Source organism: Macaca fascicularis, chromosome 1 (assembly GCF_037993035.2).
Source record: "Macaca fascicularis isolate 582-1 chromosome 1, T2T-MFA8v1.1".
Taxonomy (NCBI): Eukaryota; Metazoa; Chordata; class Mammalia; order Primates; family Cercopithecidae; genus Macaca; species Macaca fascicularis.
Window position 1 is genome coordinate 170,100,177 of NC_088375.1, and position 21,254 is coordinate 170,121,430.

Here is a 21,254-nt window from a genome sequence, read left to right on the forward strand (position 1 = left end):
GTCACATTTATACAATTTTGGGTTTATGGAAAGGCCAAGAAGCGGTAAAATCATAGGTTTTCATACAAAATGAACGGGCATATCAACTTAAGAGGTTTGGTTTGCTTCATTCCTCATGCCTGCGCTTTCAAAAAGTTAGTAATGACAATAGAAATTACTGATAAAAATCTCCTTTACACCCTGACTCTAAAAAAGGAGATAATGGATTGTAACTGCATTCTATACTCATTTTCATAAGATAAAACCAGTGCCTGAAATTCAGTTTCAAGAGAAATAACCCCATCTCTCCAACCCCTGTAAGTTTAAAAAAAAAAAAACAAAAAAACTTCCTTCTGGATTTGCTTTCATGAACAACTGATCGAAACTGCATCCCGAGGGAGAAAACAGAACTGTGACTCCCACTTTGATCTCTTCCCCATGGAGAAATTCACTCCCTGCCTGGCTTGCAAGATGTTCATTTGATTGACGTTTGCTCTGATGTGCAAACTGCTTTGAACTTCAGACATTTAATTCCCATCAGGCTGCAGTCATTTTTATTCTCCTTCAACAGGATTTACAAGCAGGAGATCAGCAAATGTAGAAGATAAAATAAATTTGCAGAAGCTTTGAATCTTACATCAAAACAGTGTTCAAGTGAGTTCCAATTGGATTTCATTCAGCCTCGATTCACAGTGTAAATCAACTTTTCAGTGGAGTCCCAGTTTAGAAAGAAAGAGATATAAAAGACCCCACCTCCCCCACCCCCCCATCCCCCGACCAGTTGGGGTTTACTTCCTTTCTTGGTCTTTGTTTAAATTTCCTAGGGAAGGTAATTTGCCAGGCAAATCACTCAGAAACCCGGGTTTTTCTCAATATTTCCAGAGAAGTCTGCCTCATTTATCACATAGCACATAAAAATCACACCCACAGTGTCGGTTCCAAGGGCAGTGATGAAATGTGGAATTGTTCATGGATGAGTTTTTAAGGTAATGATTAAAAAGCAAATCCCTGTGGAAACTGATCATCAAGTCCACACACAAAGCCAATGTAATGATAGCTAATAGGGTAGGGAATATTCTTTACTCGTTTGCTTGTTTTTAATCACTGCTAAAATGCTGAGATAAGTGCAAAAGGTTAAAACAAAATCATTTCTTCTGAAAGCAAAACTTGGTATCAGATCAGAAGTGGGTATGGAAGAAATGCTGAGAGGCTTCCAAGGGGAGTTCACAACACAAGCGGGCCTTTTCTGCGAGTGCCACTGAATTTCCAAGCTTTGTTTTTAGAACAGCACATGTTTTTCTGCAAAACAAAGGTGGTGAAAACCCTTCACTAGTAGCTGCAGGAGCTGCTAAAGGAAGGTTCTGGACACTGAGAAACACTCAGGCCTACTAGGCCCCGGGGCCCTAGTAACAGCCTCACAGGGTCTGGTTTACTGTGATATGACACGGAGACATATCTCTTCACCTCCATTCAACCAGGTTCCCGCTCATTCTTTCTGGGAAGCATCTGCTCTCCAAATATTTGAGCAACACCAGTTGAAAAGAATTAAACAAGAACCTCCTTATCGTCCACTTAACCACCCATGAGAATAAAGTTAAACAAAGAAAGAGCTTAGATAAAAATCAAACATCTGCACTGGCAAATATTTAAACTCTGTTTGAATGGTAGAGGAAAGGGGCAAGAGCAGGATCACTTCAAAAAGGAACTATCACATTTATAAAGTAAATAATACTCAACCCCCCCCCTCGACTGAGTTTACTTATTCAAACACCTAAATAAATGGGCCAACCAAAAAGCTGTCAAATAACATGTAATCACATTCCGAGAAATAGTGTTTCCTTCCATCACTGCAGAGATTGGGGTGATAAGTCACATTCTTTTTTCCTTATCAGTAATAAGGATTAAACCTTCAGGGTTCAGCAACTCAGCCAGATTGGAAAAAAGGGCTGGTTTCAAATGCCCTTGGAAGGTAAGATTTTCAGAGCAATAAAGTGTCTCCCTCTCTATTAAATCTAAGTATCACACAGACCAACCATATTTCTTTTTCGCCATTTCCCTACCACAACAGACTATGGAGATAAGGCCCTGCTATGACCTTGTGTCTCACTTCCATATTCAAAAGATGGTATTATCATTCAATTCACTTTCTCATAAAAGCTTGGAAAATTGCACAGGTGACATCTAGGGTGGATTGGAAGTGGGCGCACAACCACATTAAACATTTATCCTTATCTTCCTCATCACTAGGTTGGACGGGGGGCACAAGAAGAAAGATGGGTATCTGGAAAAATCAAAGAGAGAACAGGCCGGGGAGAGCAGCTTGGTGGGGTCTGCAGGCTGCCTTTGTGCCATTCCATAGCACCCCTGTCTATCCTGCCACTTGACCTCTAATAGGGACTTGACACACTTGACAGTTATTTATTTATACACCCTTCTCCCTTGCTTGGTAGACACAAAGGGAGAGGTCTTTTCTTACGTTTCTTTATACCCAGGGCCTAGCTCAGAGTCTCCCTGTGAGGAGCAGAAGTTTCGTCAATGTCTGCCGGATAAATACACATAGAAAGCCTAAGAGGCTGAGATTTCCCAGGACTAGAGGCCAGAGACTGTAAATTGGGTATGTTCTCTCCCCTCACACACACTGAGTATTTAGTACACAGCAGACAGCTGTGAGTGGTATGACACAGACACAAAAGAGAGGCACTAACAACTAAGAGTTAGCAGATGACCTTGGAGATTAACTGGTTCCATCTACCAGCACACATGCACCGACGAGGGAAGAATCCTGTCCACACATCTCCCTGTTCTGTTAAAGAAACAGAAGAATATAAGATACAGAATACTTATGGCTGATTCTACAAAAGGAATACTATCCCAATATTAACAAGTTAATAAAGCTAGAGTGTAAAGACAGGTATCTACATCATCATACCGGATAAGTCAAGTCCCCAGAAAGAGATTATAGATAGATTTTTAAATCTGGGCCTTCTTTGAAATTGCTTTGGTATTTTTCACAATAAAAATGCACAAAATGGTTTCTGCTTTGCAGCTAAGACAGGTTCTATTTCTTAAAGCTGGTATAGTCTGCTAGGCAGTTTTCTACAGAGATCAGATTTTAAAAAGAAAGAAAAATCACAAAACCATCTCTATTTAAAATCCATAAAAGGCAGCTGGTGAAATTCAATAGCGTAAGCAGTGAGGCAGGTTTCCCATTCTTCCTCCAATGAAGGTCACACAGAAAAATGCAGGAAGCTAGATTCTCAGCAGATCCAAATGCAGGCGCTTTCTGCTATAAGGGTACTCATGAAGACTCCTAAACATAAAGACATCTATCTAACACACACACACAAGCACACACAGGGAAATGATACAAATTGCTGCAGGTCAGCCAATTTAGAAAGTTTGGAGAGTCATCTAGTAGCCTCAAGTAGAATTCTAAGAAGGAATACATAGTTTAGCATTTCACTTGGCAGATGACCCACTCTAATTTTACTACTGGTCAGAGTACCATTAAAAGAAAACAGCATTCGGAATCAGGAAACCTAAATTCCAAACCCGGCTCTCCACTAAGTCCTGCCATAACCTTTCTTTCTTTCTTTTTTTTTTTTTTTGAGACGAAGTTTTGCTCATGTTGCCCAGGCTCGAGTGCAATGGCACGATCTCAGCTCACCGCAATGTCCGCCTCCCGGGTTCAAGCGGATTCTCTTACCTCAGCCTCCCAAGTAGCTGGGATCACAGGTGCCCACCATCATGCCCAGCTAACTTTTGTGTTTTTTGTAGAGATGGGGTTTCACCATGTTGGACAGGCTGGTCTCGAACTCCTAACCTCAGATGATCCACACACCTGGGCCTCCCAAAGTGCTGGGATTACCCTGCCATAAACTTTCTAAACCTATTTCCTAATCTATAAAAGTGGGGATGAGGGAGGTGGGCAGAGACAGTTTCTACCCCACCAGGTTGTTCAGAGGAACATATGAAGAATGTAATGTAAGTAATGTAATGTTTAAAGAAGAACAGGCCTAAAAAAGTATTTCACTGAAGTATAAACATATGTAACTAAGTTTTCATAAATACAAAGCTTTCTGTAATATCTTTGTTCAATGTTGAGCTTGGCCGGGCGCGGTGGCTCGAGCCTGTAATCCCAGCACTTTGGGAGGCCGAGACGGGCGGATCACGAGGTCAGGAGATCGAGACCATCCTGGCTAACACGGTGAAACCCCGTCTCTACTAAAAAATCCAAAAAACTAGCCAGGCGAGGTGGTGGGCGCCTGTAGTCCCAGCTACTCAGGAGGCTGAGGCAGGAGAATGGTGTAAACCCGGGAGGCGGAGCTTGCAGTGAGCTGAGATCCGGCCACTGTACTCCAGCCTGGGCGACAGAGCGAGACTCCGTCTCAAAAAAAAAAAAAAAAAAAGAAAAATGTTGAGCTTAACTCCAGTCCTCTGGTACCAATATCCAGAAAGACTATCTGTAACATTTAGTTGGCCTGCAGGTAATAATAATTTTTAAAGGCATTGGAAATGGAAATGTGAGATAAGGCAGTGAAAATGACTTGAAAGACTAAGACTTGCCATACAACACTTCATGGGCATAAACACAAAACACATCTTCATAGAGAAATAATACGACTTGCAATAAATTTAAACTCAGTTGTTCAGGACCAAGCTCGTCACATTATTTGACCTTGTGACACAGCGATAACAAAGGAACAAAAGTTATAAGCACCTAAGTCACAGTATCTTATTTCTCATAAAAACAGTAATAATAAGAAATAAGATGTATATAAGGTTAAACATTTTATATCATATTTTCCATGTGCACTACCTTAAAATTGGGTTAGAAAAAAATAGGAGTTGCCAACTTATGGGTCAGCTGTTATGTCTTGAAACATTCTGTACAAACCTATACATTAACACAACATTAAAAGTAGACATCTCAAATTTCCCTTTTACCTGAACTGCCATGCACATGACATAGTTATGGGGGTAAAAATATTTGTGGCATGAAAATAAAGAAGTTGTGGCATGAAAATAAAATGCTGCTGCAGGTTAATCTCAGTTGCTTAGCAAACACCTCCCAAGAATGATCTACGTGCAACTCCAAATCAGCATGTTTATACTGGATCCATCATTTTCCTCCTAAAAGTCTTCTTTTGCTCCTAGTTTCACCCTTCAGTTAATAGATTCCCATCTCCTAAAGTGCTCAATTTAAAATTTGGAGCTGTCATTTCTATTCTTCCTCCTTACCAAAACTCTCCAAGAAAACCTAGTTGCCATATTCCACATATTGTACATCCCTATTTTGACACTCTATATAATGTACCAGTCCCTGGACATCTTTGCTTTAGTACATTTGTCCCTTAAGGTGTCATTACTTTGTCTATGATTATCTAACTGGCCCAACCTGACAAGCAACTTGCCTTTCTACCATCATTTATTCTTCATTTGCCAACTAATTAATTTGCCCAAGACCTGACCACAGCTGTTCCTTGCTTTAAAACTACTGCTTACTGAGAGAAATTTGTGTAGCTGACCTAGTGTTTCAAGCCCACCATGGTGTTTCTTTAATCCTTTGTGCCAGCTGGGTCTTCCACCTCCCCATCCTCAATTGCAGTATGGACACTTGCTGTTTTCTGGTCTGAAGCATTCTTCCCCTAGATCTATCTGTGGAAGTTCTACTCTTCAAGGCCTTGACTACCACTTTTTCGCCAAGCTTGAGCATTCGGAGCCTTTGTTCATAATCTCTTCCTCTTCTAAAAGTCTTTGGATTTCTTTCATGACATTTGCCACAGACTGCCTTAGCTTACTCTACATGTGTCCTATGAGCTCTCGAAGGTACATACTGTGTTATTCATCTTTATCCATCAGACAGTATCTAGTACAATATCTTATACATTGACTGCCTTGAAGATGGTATAGACAAGTTGAGTTGAAAATGATACCCATGTATGTAGGTATTTGGGAATGTATATTCCCAAATATACAAAATGCATATAACAAAATGCATATAACAAAAGCATAACTGATAACTGAGATAACCAAATCAATATCAAACATGTTTCACATCGGAGCTTGTAATAACACTGTTCAGATTAAAACAATGACTGTTATCAACAGGCAAAAAAGTATTTAATAATAATGTTCAGTTTCTGCCCAGAAAGGAAGTAGCTTGTTAATTCTGACAGCATCATAGTGACTGAGACTCAAACACTAAAGACAAAGTCAGTTATGCTACTACAAACTAACTCCTTTGGCAAATATTTATCGAGGGCCTATTTAAGCAAAGTATTGAATACAGTTGTATATGACAGAGTCCCTGAACTAAAGTAACTAAGAAAGATGAGAGAGTACATAAAGAACAAATATGCCTTAGCACCTGGTACCATCACTCTCAGTTACCCAAAATCAACTTTGGCCACCTATGATTCCTCCCTCTTCCAAAACTCAAGAAGTAGGAGCCAACATCCAAGTCCAGGCCTCCTCTTGCTCTTTGCTTACATAAATGAAATCAGATAGGTCTTCCAGTTGTTACATGATTAAGAAGTGAAATTTCCTTAAAGTTCAGGTCTCACCATTGTACTCCCTTTCTCAAGAATCGTAAATTAATTCCCTCATTCAAGCAACCAATATTTATTGCGTGTCTACTATGTGTCAGACCGTAGATATAGAAGCAAGAGAAAGATAGACATTGTTCTTTACTTCACTTATGGAGCCTAAACCCTACTGAACAGAGTTTAAATTCTCTAGTCTAGCATTTGAGGATCCTTATGATCTAATATTGATCCAACTTCTTAGCTGCCTCTTCCATTATCTGCTCCATATACAAGTCCCTCTTCAGTGCTCCTGGTCATTTCTAGGCATGGGATCTCTTCATATTGAGCTTCCTCTCCTGGAAAGCTCTTCCTCCATATCTCCATATATTCAAATCCTTTTCCTGCTTAAATACCCAGCTGAAATATTTCTTCCATAAACCATTCCACAAGCCTTTATTTTTTCAAATGAATGGATGAATGAGTGATTTAAACTCTGTGAGTCTTGCTGCATATCATCTTTCATCCCCCCATAAGGTCACTCTCAAAAAGATAAAAACAAACTCTCTCATGGAATCCAGAATTTATTATTTTGAGCAGTAGGAAAAGTTGCCTATAATGGTAAATGGCTCCAGTTTAAAAACAAACAAACAAACAAACAAGCAACCTTCTAAGGAGTTTGAGGAAAATTAAATCAGTCTTCAAAGTTGGAAGAGTCTCTGAAATATAGTTCAAATTGCTCATTTTACAGTTGAGGAAACTGAGGACCAAAGACTTTAAGTGAACGTCCCAAGATTGCACGGCAAAGTGGCAGAGTCGAGGCCCATCCACTCTTTGTACTACATGACTCGGGTATAATTTACATCACAACTGAACTTACTGCTTATGATACTTCTTTTGCACCAGAGTAGTTGCAAATAAAATAAAAAGACTTGCCTCTTCTTAGCAATGAGAGAAGCTCATGCTTGAGTTCATTTTAAAAACAAATAATTAAAAAACAAAACAAAACAGAAAAACCCCTTGACTTGAAGCTAAGTCCCTTAAGAATAGAAATTGTATCTTTTAAATCTACTATAAATTCCTAAAGAGCTAAGTACAGGAACCTGAGCATTATGGGTCAGCATGTTAATCATCAAAATTAAAAACAACTCTCTGAGTAAGTTACCTCTGGCTCATATGATGTCAATAATACTAAAAGAACTTGAAATCCTATTATAGAAATGTATACAACATCTAAATCATGCCACAAAATACACAACCAATTTACAGGGAAAAAAAGAATCACTCAAATGCTGAGATTCCTTTCCAGGCAGCTCAGTAACTTTTTTAAGAGAAGCAGTGCAGGAGAATATGGTAGAAAGTTCTGTAAGTGAGAGTTTAGCCTTCTCCAGTCTAAATGTGAAGGCTAACAAAATCTTAATTTTAATGATAGGTTTAGCAGTATAATTTTCTACCCTTTCTAAAGACAAAAGGGGTAAAAGGGCAGGAGGGATAATTTGGCTGGGCTATGTTACCCGGATAGGTTTGGCCAAACACTATTTTAGATGTTTCTGTGAAGAAAATGTTTTAGATGAGATTAACATTTAAATAATAGGTTATGAGTAAAGTTGATTATTCTCCGTAACATCAGTGGGCCTCATCAATTGAAGGACTTAGTAGAACGACGACAGACGTTCCGTAAGCAAGAAGAAATTTCCCTAGCAGACTGCCTTTGAACTCCAACTGCAACTCTTCTTTGAGTCTCCAGCTTGCCAGCCTACCATGTATTTTGGACTTGTACCTCCACAATCCTAATTCCTAACAATAAATATTCATCTCTCTGTATGTACACACACATACACCCTCTATTGGTTCTACTTCTTTGGAGAACCCTATCTAACACAGGGTTATAATGGTGCTATTCATGAGAATTATTATGATCAGGAGCCTGTGTTCTTGCATCAGAACCTATGTTAGTTGCTTTGTCTGTAGCACAATACCCTCAAGAGGCTGAATAAGATGGGATTCCTGAAATCATGTAATTCAAGTGGGTGCCAGCTGGAAATGCACTAAATTTGTGTTCTTAGAAGATGAGATGAGTCCTATCTGCCTTCCACAGTGACTGTATCAATCTCAGTGGATGCCTCAACTCAAAGAGCTCCCTGTAAAATAGCAGGAATCCAATTTGACAATGGTTCCAAGAGTTTCTTCATTTTTGGAATCAGTGAAGCTTTTTCAGTCTCCCCTGAGAGAATTATCTATTCAGCTGAAATCTTCCAGCTCCAGGTGACTGAGTTCAGAGAACCTTGGAAACAAGTTGCTTACTTACTCTAGCTCCATCAGAGCATCGATTTGCTCATCAAGCCAGACATAGATGCCTTAATGTCAGTTCTTACCATGATTAGTCAATTAACATGCATTAACTAAATGAGGATAACAGCACTGAATCCCACTTGGAGATACAAAAAAGAATAAAAATCTAAATTCATCTTTCCAGTATTTCCTCCCTAGCTTATCCTCCCCTTTGCCCCTTTCTTTTTAAATAAAGACACCAAAAATGAAAAAAAAAATAAGAATACCAACAGGTAGTAAAATCTATAGAAGAAATTGGGGAAAGAAATAGATACATCAATTAAGTGATGTGGAAAATAAAATTATTGATCTGGGCCTGGTGTGGTGGCTCATGCCTGTAATCCCAGCACTTTGGAAGGCTGAGGCAGGTGGATCACTTGAGTCCAGGAGTTCGAGACCATCCTGGCCAACACAGTGAAACCCCATCTCTACAAAAATACAAAAATTAGCTAGGTGTGGCATTTTCTTAGTAAGGCAAGATAGGATGTCACTACATGAAAGACTGGGGAATTTCTGACTGACAGCTGTGAATCCAAGTAGACAGAGCATGCATTTGACACCTTTTATTAAGTGCCATAGGTGTTCAGACTCCGTATTCTTGGTACTTAACTGTTTCTACTGATGAAGAATGCAGTAATCACAGCTACTCAGCAGGCTGAGGCATGAGATCGTGCCACTGCACTCCAGACTGGGCAACAGAGCGAGACTCTGTCTTAAGAAGAAAAAAAAAAAGTATTGATTTGTTTATATAAAAACCAAGGATCAGTAGGGCCTGCTGAATAAATGATAGCTTTAGAAGCACACATCAGAATCTCATCTCTGTGGCAAGCTGGGTTTCAGGGATAGCTATTCTTAGTGTTATGCCTAAAGGAACTATATTCTTTAAAACTTGAGAGAATGAGAATGGACATTTTTAAGTTGGCATAGCAGGGAATGCACATGGATAAGACATTTTTCTTAAGTCAAATCTATTAACATTGTATGGTCTTTTCAGGTCAGGAACTGCAAATTCACATGCTAAGGTGGGCCAAACAGGTGATATAAATCAGGGAAATAGATTGGGTGTAACATATCAGATCAGGAACTCATCCCCTGTCTTGAAAGGGGAGCTGCTCTTCATGAAAGCAGACTGTTACCAAGCAGCAGTGTGGATCCAGTATTGCCAAATCTTCTGATTTTTCACGAGAAGACAGATACTTTGGATTTTTAAATTGCTAATCTTTCAAAGTTTAAATGTTGGCAACAGATTTTAAAATTTACAAATTTAAAAACCTTTAAAACACGTGAGGGCCGAAAAAATATACCTGCAGGTCAGATATAGTCCATGGGTGTAATTATGTACTTGTTCACTCCTTGTGGGAGAGCCCAGGATCTCCTGCATCCCTAGCACCTCACTAAAGGAACACAAAGGGAGCTGCGAATTAAATTATATAAATAAATGAGTCCACTCTCAAAACTATGTTTTTTTAAGTGATACCATTGAAAATGAGTTTGTTTTTGATTAAACTTAGCCTATTTTTTTCCATATTGAAGAATGTGAATTCTTTAGATCATTCCTTCAACAACAAACATTGACAGAGTACCTAATCACTATGCAGCACCTTGTGAAGAATAATTAACTTTTAAGGCTCCTGTGCAAGAATTTTAAGAGTTGACTGGTCTGAGAAGGAAAGTATCAAACCCACCTGAAAAATTAATTTTCTGCCACTTTGCAGGTTCTCTCTGTTGTCATCATACTATAGCCTTCAGGGTGTATTCTTCAGAATGCTCTATAATAGAGCTCTTTAAAGCTCCTCTCTCTTCAGAACTAGGCATTGTATTTTTAAAAAATATGTACTATTAAGCAGTAGTGAAGAAAACCAAATATGGATTATAAATCATTAAAAATGAAAAGTTAGGCCTGAGACAAAAAGTAAAAATTAACCATTAGTTAAAATTACTTATAAAAACATTGTCTAGTTCTAACCTTTAATATATTTGGAGAAGAAGCAAGGTCAATAGGCCACAGGCACTTAAAATGTTAATAACAAACAGCTATCATACTATTGGGTCAGTGCTGAGTTAAAAAAAAAAAAAAGTTCATAAGGCCCAGATGACTTAAGAATGAAGAAGATTCAGCACTAAGACTGGGGGTCTCTTATCTGAGGTCCAATTGCTTATATTTATTATAAAGGTAGTATTAATACATACACACATGGCAAGATACAGTCCATAGGCATAAATCATTTCAAAGAGTTTGCCTCATAGAACTGTAATATCTTACTGTTTGGAAGGACTTTAGCAATAACCTTGAGCCCATTTTTCATGAACTTTAGTCACTACTACATCTCTATCACTTTCAAACATTTGGTCACATTCACTTAATGTTTTCATTTAAAATAGTTCAATTTTATTCAGCTACATTTCTTTTAAAAGAAACTTTGTTATTGCCATTAGAGAAAAACTGTTAACACAGTGAATATTGAAATAAATACATAATCAAATTTTAAAAATGTCTAAGTACAACCTAAAAACATCTCCCCTATAACAGCCATGTGAGTTGGGTACTCTCATTATCCTCATCTCCCTGATGAGGAAACTGAGGCTCAGAATAATTGACTTCCAAAGGTCCACATACGAGTTCATGAGATTCAAAACCAAATCTCCCTATGATTAAAAAAGTTTTTAATCACATGCTTACACTGCTTCAAAAGACTAGGAGATCCTCCTTTCCTTACCTAACTCCAACATTAAGTTGCTGAGATTCAAAATGGAGACATTTTTGGAAGGACTGGAATACAGGAAAGTGTCATCAGGGTGCAGTTGCTCAAGCATGGCTCAAGCCTGTAATTCCAGTACTTTGTGAGGCCAACGTGGGTGGATCACCTAAGGTCAGAAGCTTGAGACCAGCCTGGCCAACATGGTGAAACCCCATCTCTACTAAAAATACAAAAAGTAGCTGGGCATGGTGACGTGCCCCTGTAGTCCCAGCTTCTTTGGAGACTGAGGCACGAGAAGCGCTTGAGCCTGGGAGGTGGAGGTTGAAGTGAGCAAAGATGGCGCCATCATACTCCATCCTGGGTGACAGAGTGAGACTCTATCTCCAAAAAGAAAAAAGGAAGGTGTGAACTGAAAATGTGTTCAGCAGGCACCCCAGCCATTAGAATATGTAGATAAGCACTTTCTGAGGGACTAGAACAAAGGTGGCTAGCTGAGAATTTATACCCTTGTTCACTCCAACAACATACTACGAACTCTTTCCATTTTTAAATCTTCATTAAAAAACTGAGGTGTTCCTCTAATTTTACAAAGTGCTTGTGTTCAGCCAACGTCTAGAAAAGTATCAGCTCAGGGTTCACTCCCAAAATTCCTTCACACATTTCACTGGAAAGTGGGCTCCATTTAAAGCCAAGTAGACACAGTATAATAGAAAGGAGTCCTTACAGGCCGCTTCCTGTTGCAAAAGATCTCTGTTGTCAGGTATCTAAAATTTGTTGAAGGAGGTTCTTTGTATTGCTTATCTGTACATTCTCTGATTGTTCAGCTTTACCTTCAGAACTGCCTTGGTTTCCAAGATCCACCCCAAGCAGTTCTTGGCTCTGTCAACTACTCCTGGTCAGGAGACAACACTGCATCTTCAGCATTCAGTGCAGAGGCTCCACCTCTGAAAGAGGAATATTCTCTCCTACTAATCTGTTTACTCGGTATGTATTTTTCTAGGGGTACAGTTAAGGTCTCATGGATGTTCAACTCAACTAAATGAGAAGTTCCCAAAGGGCAGAAACCACATTTTATGTTTCATTGTATTAACAAAAAGGTTGACCACTGGGTTTTACCAAACTAGATGACCTCTGTCCCAGACCTGAACCCTTATCTCAACATATTCAAAATGGAAATCACTGTCTTTACTCCCAAACTTAATGCACACATGTGTGTTCTTCGCTTTTTGGCTAATATCGAGTGTAATGTATGCATGTCTGACCATTCTCACAGGTCAGCTTCAACAGCATGGCTGCATCTTACCATCTCATATATATGGATGTGATACAATTTTCCTAACTAATCCTCTATTGCTAGAAATTTAGAGTATTTATAATTTTCTCTATTGTAAATGGTACTATAATATTTTTCTTTACATGTTTATATTACATATATTTTTGTGATGTTCCTCCTAATGGCCAAATCAAGTAAGAGGCATATTTCTAAAGTTCATAAAATCATTTCCGATACAACCTATCTGGTATAGTTCTCTGCTTTGAGGAACCACAATACCTCTCTGCTATGTCACATTTTGCCCTATTAATTACGCTCAATTTTTGCCACTCCATCACCCAGTAACTTACAAATTTCGAGAGAGTAGGTACCCTCTTACTCCGTCCTATATCAATTTAGATCAATTCAGATGCCAACAAATAGTATAAAAATTAAACACAAGGGCCAGGTGCTAGGGGTAAAAAAAAAAAGGGTGTAATTCCTGCCCAGAACAGAAAGGGAGGCTGACTCACAACAAGGTCTGATACATTAAGTTCTACACTATATAGAGATGTATGGAAATTACTATAGGAATAAATATGAGAGAGCAATAAATTCTTCCAGGGACAAAATGAAATAAGGAGAGGAAAGAAAGAGGTAATTGGAAACTATGAAGAAAAGGCAATTGTTGAGTTGCTCCTTGAAACAATCATAGAAATTCACCAGGTGGCAAGTGATTGGGTAGATTGATCAGTAGCAGCCAGCCGATTCAAGTTTCGGGTTTTTCCCCCCTCTAGAGCACTAGTTCTACTTAGGAATTTACGAAGATCCCCAATCTGCTAAGCCAGGGTTTTTTAACCTTGGCACTACTGACATTTTGGGCAAGGTAATTATTTGTCTTGGGGAGCTGTCCTGAATATTATAGGATGTGTAGCAGTATCCCTGGACTCTACTCACGAGATGCCAGGAGCAAGTATTTCCTCCAGCTTTTAAGTTGTGACAACTGAAAATGTGTCCAGACATTGCCACATGTCTTTCCCTAGGAGAAAAACACATAAATCTAGCTCTAAGAACTTCTCCTTTCCTTACTATCTGTTCTCCCCGCCCTGAAAATGGTTTCTTCTTTGGGCCCAAAACCCAACTGGACTCTCATTTTATTTTTAGTTAGTGATAAGCTTGTCAAAACATTAAGTTACAGGTGCCCCAATATAAAAGATAATCTTTGATTATATCTGATATAGTTTGGCTGTGTCCCCACCTAAATCTCATCTTGAATTGTAGCTCCCATAATCCCCACATATCATGGGAGGGACCCAGTGGTAGGTGATTGAATCAGCAGGGTAGGTTTTCCTCTGCTGTTCTCGTGACAGTGAATAAGTTTCACGAGATCTGATGGTTTTATAAAGGGCAGTTCTGCACACGCTCTTTCCTGTCACCATGTAAGACGTGTCTTTGCTCCTCCTTCCCTTCCACCATGATTGTGAGGCCTCCCTAGCCATGTGGAACTGTGAGTCCACTAAACCTCTTTTCCTTTATAAATTACCCAGTCTCAAGTATGTCTTTATTAGCAGTGTGAGAAGGAACTAATACCTAACAAACAAAAATTGAAATGTTCACTCTGATATGAAGGTATATAAATATTTAATATTACAGCGAATACTTGTTTAGAACATTACAGTTTACAAAATATTTTCATGTTTGATTTCACTGAAATGTTCACAACATCCTGGAGTCTTAGTTATTGTTCTCTTTCCAGAAATAAAGACAGGGTTGCTCAAAGACACCAAATATTGAAAGACCATGTGGGTATTGAGTGTTAGGGGTAGAATTCCTATCCAGACAGTCTCATTCCAAATTATATATGCTTTCCATTTAGCTTAGAGAAAAACTAGTATGAGTTTCTTCAGGCCACAGATAGGGTAAGCCAGACAAAGGCACATCTTAACATCATAGAAATGGATAAATAAAATGACTTGAGGATGCCCTGCTACCTACAAAGCCCAGTAAGAAATCATAATAAGTAAAAACTTGCTTATGGAAACAAAGCATCATTTAACCACCAAAAAAGTTATATCCATCCTTTGCCTAGCCACAAGAGCACTTGTCATGCAAAGAGAGGAATAATAAATACTAATTAACATGTACACTCATATTTTTTAAATGTATTAATGTCTTTTATTTATTCTAAGTAGCACTAGAAAATTGCTATAAGATTATTTTCCACACTGGTAGAAAACTGAGCATAAAAATAAACATTAAGTAACTTGATAAAGGACACACAGCTAATTAAAGACCAAGTCAAACTTAAAACTAAGCTCTCTGCACCTCCAGATAAGTGTTCTTTCCACTACAATTTCCAGCATCCCATAGCCCTATACCCCTTCAGATGTGAATATCACTAGACCAATAAATAAAAAATCCTCAACCATGCAGATACAAATCTGTTTCAATATGATCTGAAACCACATTTCCCATAGGAGTTTTAAAGATAGTATCTACTAAAGTAAGGAGTGGGAATTTTTGCTTACTCTTTTAAAGACAAAAGGCACTCCTTTAAATTAAGCAAGTGACATGGCTTAATAGTTGACTCATAACAAAGCATTTCCAATTTTCTAGATTTAGTTTCTGTACTCAAATAAATAGTTGATATTCCTCAACTTGAATTTCATCAGGAAAAAAAAGGTGGGTAGGGAGGGTCCAGGAATTTCCTGGCTATACAACACTGAATCACATTTCTTTAAAAATCACTTGTCTATCTAAAGATAAAGGGCTTATCTCAAATAGTGGGAAATAAGCTACACAATTTGCAGTAAATAAACACAGGTATTTTGAATATGAAATGAAACATGTAAGCAATTCAATTTCTGGTTTATACAACAACAAAAAGTTTTAAAGTCTTACTCCATCATGGAAGGTGGGATAGTACAGCAGTCTTGAATTGCAGTTAGGGGAGAGGTTAGGTGAGCCGTATAGGATGCTTCTACAACTTGCTTGTTCCGATTGACCACATCCAAGTAACGGTTGAACTTCTCTCGGATTTTTTTGGCTAGCTGTGGGATGACAGTGAGCAAAATAAATCGAAAGTCCATGACAATAACTCATTGTATTTGTTTCCTAATAAACTAATAATTTGTGTCACAAGCTGCATATATTAAAATTCAAGTAAAACAAACAACACACACCCAAGTCCTATTCCACTGTGTGGGTTGAGATAAAAATTGCAAAATGCCCAGAAGTCATAGAAGGATACTCAGACAACAGTAAAATTATATCTTCTTGTAACAGATGATGGCACGTTAAATAGAACAATACCTATCCATAAAATACCTTGCTGGAAAAAGGAAAACAAAGACTGTTGACATTATTGTCAGCGTGACAGTGGGCATTGCGTGTTACAGAGCAACGACAATGACTGGGAGAATAAAGAGAAGAGACATTATCTGCTACTTGTGGTTCCGGGTTCACGGTTTTTCAAGGGGGGTAATAACAGAAAGAAAGGAAACAACATTCAGTACCCTCTGCTACACAGTCCCAGGGGATACCACTCTCAGTCTTCCATGTGAATGGCAATTCCCTGGAGTTGTACAATTCATAGAAATGAAATATCCACTTAGAAATACACTTGTGTTTGGTCTGCTACACCTTTAAGATGAACAAATGCCTTCCTTAACTGCTGTGAACAGAACACTTCATCATGATTTACTTTCATGCAGGAATAATAAAAGCAAATTGGTGAGCATACTGCTTTTTCCTCCATTGTTCCTATCAAATACCGCAGCTTCATCACAGATCTCCAAGGAAAACTGTGTTGTTTTTTCTTCCCCTTAAACAAAATGTTACCCAAATGAAATGACTGATAGAATTATAGCTAATTGGTTTTGTAGTGCTATTCATTATGATCACACTGGAGGAAAACTAATCATCTCCTTTGGGTCATGCGTCTCACACAATCCAATAGCTTCCAGGCTGAGAACATGGAGTCAAATCAAAATATCTTCATTTGTTATTTTCAAGCCAATTTTAAATCTTGATTTTGTTCCAGGGATATTCTACAGCTTTCAGGGTCTCAATTAAATAACTGAGGTTCTCAGCCTTGCTAGAAATTACATAAGCTATAAAGTTTAGAAAAACTTCCAGACATAACAAAGGGATATGAGTATAGTGTTTAATTGGATAATGGGTTGTCCAAATTCATTTTACCATTTTCAAAGGAGGAGTTGTGGGTCTTGAAAATTTATAAGATGACTCACAATACTCCCTGACCTAGACTCCTTCCTGACCTAGACTATTGAAATAAAGTAGGTTTTCCTCATTGAGGTCATTGCATTAAAACATATAAACCCAGTTTAATTTAGACAACTGGTGGCTTTGCCATCCTCAGGGGACATTTGGAGAAAATTTTGATCGTCACAACTTGGTGGAGAATGCTGCAAAGTAGATAGATAGAGGCCAGGGATTCTCCTAAGCATCCTACAATGCACAGGACAGCATCCTCAAACCAAGAATTACCTGGTTCAAACGTCACTAATAGCCCAGATGAGAAACCTCGAAACCTCGATTGATTGATTTTTTAACAGGTGCTGGAAAATAATTTTTTAAGCAAAAAATTCACATTTTATTAAGGATATTAATATAACCCTTTCAGGGGCCCTCTAAAAATCTTTAGCAGTATCCTCTGATTGCAGTCAAATAATTATTAACCAGATGTTTTATTTAAGGGCTATTCTTGGGTATGACTCTCACCAATTTATTTTTTCTTTTCCAACTTTTATTTTAGGTTCGGGGGTACATGAGCACATTTGTTACATGGATAAATTGTGCGTTACTAGGGTTTGGTGTATAAATGATTTTGTTACCCAGAAAAACTCTGATTTAGAGAAAAATCAGTAAATTATTCCAATCTGTAATTCAGTCAATAGGTTTCAAACTGTTTTTCTATTTGAATTCTCCACCCATCCAAAATGATAACTTATCAGGGAAAAAAAAATCCTGTACATTTCAACAAATGCATTTTTTTCATTCTTTGTTTTTCCTTCCCCAAAGTAATATTAAACAGGCCATCACATGTGGCCCAAATATGGAAAGAGGACTATTCACTCATTATCAAATGCGTTAACATGGTTTTTAAACAGCAGCTTGCAACTAATCTAACAATCCTTTTTTCCCAGATTTTCACATTCAATGGGCAGTAGAGGATGTCAGAGCAACAGGCCCAGCTTGAAAACCTTATATTCTCATAATGCCCTGCATAAGCCCTCTCAATACACACATTAAATTTAATGCTATTTTTGTTTTTTTGTTTTTAAACATCTGGCTATCTCATGAGACTACAAGCACTGTTAGGACACACAGTCTCGTGAGATAGCCAGATGTTAAAAGATAACATACGACATATGTTTTTGTTCACCATTGTATCTTCAAGCTCTAGAACACTGCCTGGCATTGTAGACATAGAAAAAATGTTTAATGAAGTGATAAAGATTTTTAAAATTCACTCCTGAGAGTCATCAACTTTATCTTCTGTTCTAATAATAAACTATTTTTAAAACATACTTATTTTTAAAATATACAACAATATGTATTTCTGGAAGCCTCATCAAAAAGCAAGTTCTACCTTTTCTTTGTAGGTCATGACTTCTGATAAAGTAAACATCATTAATTTCCCACCTAGGAGTATTAAGAGTGTATAGTCCTTTATTGCCCTTGGGAATAAATGTATTGTAACACAATGAACATAAGATGTAACTGAAAGAACTAAATTTTGAAATTTCTTCACAAATTCACTTTAAAATAAAAACAAAATTTATAATCATATATCCTCCTCTCTCACATACATACTCTTAATATTTAACTCCACTTGAGAAATACCCAAGGGTTTCTTCTACACGTTTGGAAGATTCTAACTTTAAAAAGTGAGATCCAGCTAAACTCAGATATTCCAATCTGGTCCACTGCCTGTTTCTACATAGGCCATGAGCTAAGAATGATTCTTATACTTTTAAATTTTTTTAAAGGAGAATATTTTTAATATTTAATAGTTATACGAAATTCTAATTTTACTGTAATATTTATTGGAACATGATCATTTGTTTACGTATTGTTTATGGCTGCTTTCATTTTACAATGGCAGGTTAAGTAGCTGCAAGAGTCTGCAAGGCCTGCTTTGCTATAGGTAGAAGTCAGGGGCCCAAATTTATCCCCAGATGGAACCATAATCCCAGTGTGGTGCCATTCTTCCTAGTGTGGTGGTTTTACAGAAATTTCCTACTAATTCTTTAACGGGTCTACCCCTTTGGCAGGTGGGGTCTACGTTTCCCCCTGTCTCCACTGCTTAAATCTGGGTAGCCTTATGATAGGTTCTACTAGTGGAGTACAGAGAAAGTAATACTAAGCGACTCCTCAAGCTAGGTCATAAAAGGACATGCCTGTCTCTTGGAATGCTTACTCTTGGTAGCTGTCAGCTACGAAGCTGTAAGAAGTCCAAGACACATGGGGAGGCCACAGTCAGTGCTTAGTTGGCAGCTCCCCAGTTTAGCATGTCTGCCAAGTCATCCCAGAGCAAGTTTGTGGCATGAACCAGGAAACTTCCAGATAATTTCAGCCCCCAGATTAGCCCCTTGAAGAAGTCATGGACATCATGAAGCAGAGATAAGCCATCCTTGCTGTGCCTGGCCAAAATCCTGACCCACAGAATTTGTAAGCATGTTTGTTTATGCCACTAAGTTTTGGGTGGCTTGTTATCCAACAACAGAAAACTGGAAAATGCAGGATCAGCTGAATTCCATCCTAGGATATGCATATTAGAGCAAGTGAAGCTCCTAAATGTAGGCACTGCATCTAAATCATCAAAATTATCAAGATTGTACCCTGTGAGTTGTAAACCTGCTGCAGAGATTTCAGAGTTCTTCACAAAATTTTAATAGCTACCAGGACCTTACAGTATGGGTATTCTCATTTTATATCAATGAGTTAAGTGATGAGCCCGAAGCCACAAAATTAGTGAAAGAGCCATTCACTTATACAAATTCAAAATCTGTGTGCTCACACACTGGCTGTGGTGCCTCAGACGAACCAAACCTAAAAGAAGCTGCAATGGTGGCTTGAAATATTAAAATATGACAAATCACACAAGCTGAGAATTCCTGTTAACATAATCAAATAAGGCAAAGAGCAAAGTGTTAAAAGATCCTCAACTCTGGGCTGGCTGCGGAATTGAATGTTCCTCGGGATTGCAGGGGGACTGGTTGATGGGAGAGGGGCCCTGGCAGAGGTGTGTTTTATTAGGGGATCAGGGTAGAGTGTCTGCCTTTGCCTTCCTGGTTAGGGTGGGCCTTCAGCTGCATTCTTCATCAGTAGAGACAGTTAAGTACCAAGAATATGGAGTCCAAACACCTATGGCACTTAATAAAAGGTGTCAAATCCATGCTCTGTCTACTTGGATTCACAGCTGTCAGTCAGAAATTCCCCAGTCTTTCATGTAGTGACATTCTATCTTGCCTTACTAAGAAAAATGCCAACATCTGCTGAGTGCCAACTATATACAAGTCACAATTTTAGGCCTCTCACATGCATATACCAACTTAATCCTTTGAAGGATCCTATTAGGTACACACTTCCATTTTCCAGAAGTAGATACTAAGGGGTAAGTAATTTGCTCAAGGTTACAAAGCTAGTAAGTGGTAGGGCTGGGATTCAAACCCATATTCTGACTTCAGATCCCAAGGCTTCAAACTTCATGCAACATTGCTTCTCTTTGTAATATGGAGATGAACCCTCTTCCCACATTTCTTTTCAAATCAATTTTAACAAATGTTTGTGAAATGCTTGGCAGGATACCAAGAGCTATGCACAGTCTCATTACTTTATAATAAGAATTAGATTTTTAAAAGTTAATATGATTTCTAATAATATTTTTCAAAATTCCTGTGAAAATCAAGTACTTTGAAGTAGTTTAGAATTGTTAAATTTTACCATGAATATAAAAAAAGGGCCAGGCACAGTGGCTCACACCTGTAATCCCAACACTTTGGGAGGCTGAGGCAGGTGGATCGCTTGAGCCCAGGAGTTTGAGACCAGCCTGGGCAACATAGTGGGACACTGTCTCTTCAAAAAAATAGAAAAAATTAGCCAAGCATATTGGTGTGCATCTGTAGTCCCAGCTACCCAGAGGCTGAGGTGGGAGGATCACCTAAGCCCGGGAGGTTGCGGCTACAGTGAGCCGTGATTGTGCCACTGCACTCCACCCTGTGATATCCTGTCCCTACCTCCCAAGAAAGAGGTGGGGATATGATCAAATTTGTTATAAAGAATTCTAAAAAAAAAAAAAAAAAAGAAGAAAGAAAGAAAAGAAAAAATAACCCACCAAAACGATGCCTACCTAATATTACCTGGGTACTGTGGAATAAATTACATTAAACTATTTTAAATTGTTCAAATTACTCAAGGGGGTTTTGTTGGTTTGTTAGTAAC

At 38.3% G+C, this 21,254-nt stretch overlaps 1 protein-coding gene across 6 annotated transcripts in view; it reads right to left on the minus strand.

The window, feature by feature from the left end:
* CACHD1 (cache domain containing 1) overlaps nucleotides 1-21,254 on the minus strand; it is a 227,102-nt gene that overhangs the window by 97,385 nt on the left and 108,463 nt on the right. For 4 of the 6 annotated variants that reach the window (XM_005543158.4, XM_074004826.1, XM_065521140.2 and 1 more), the window contains exon 3: nucleotides 15,687-15,835. The exons of the other annotated variants lie outside the window; for them this stretch is intronic. In XM_005543158.4, the coding sequence (XP_005543215.3) occupies nucleotides 15,687-15,835 (149 nt within the window). The remainder of the gene's footprint in view (nucleotides 1-15,686; nucleotides 15,836-21,254) is intronic. 6 annotated transcript variants of the gene reach the window in all.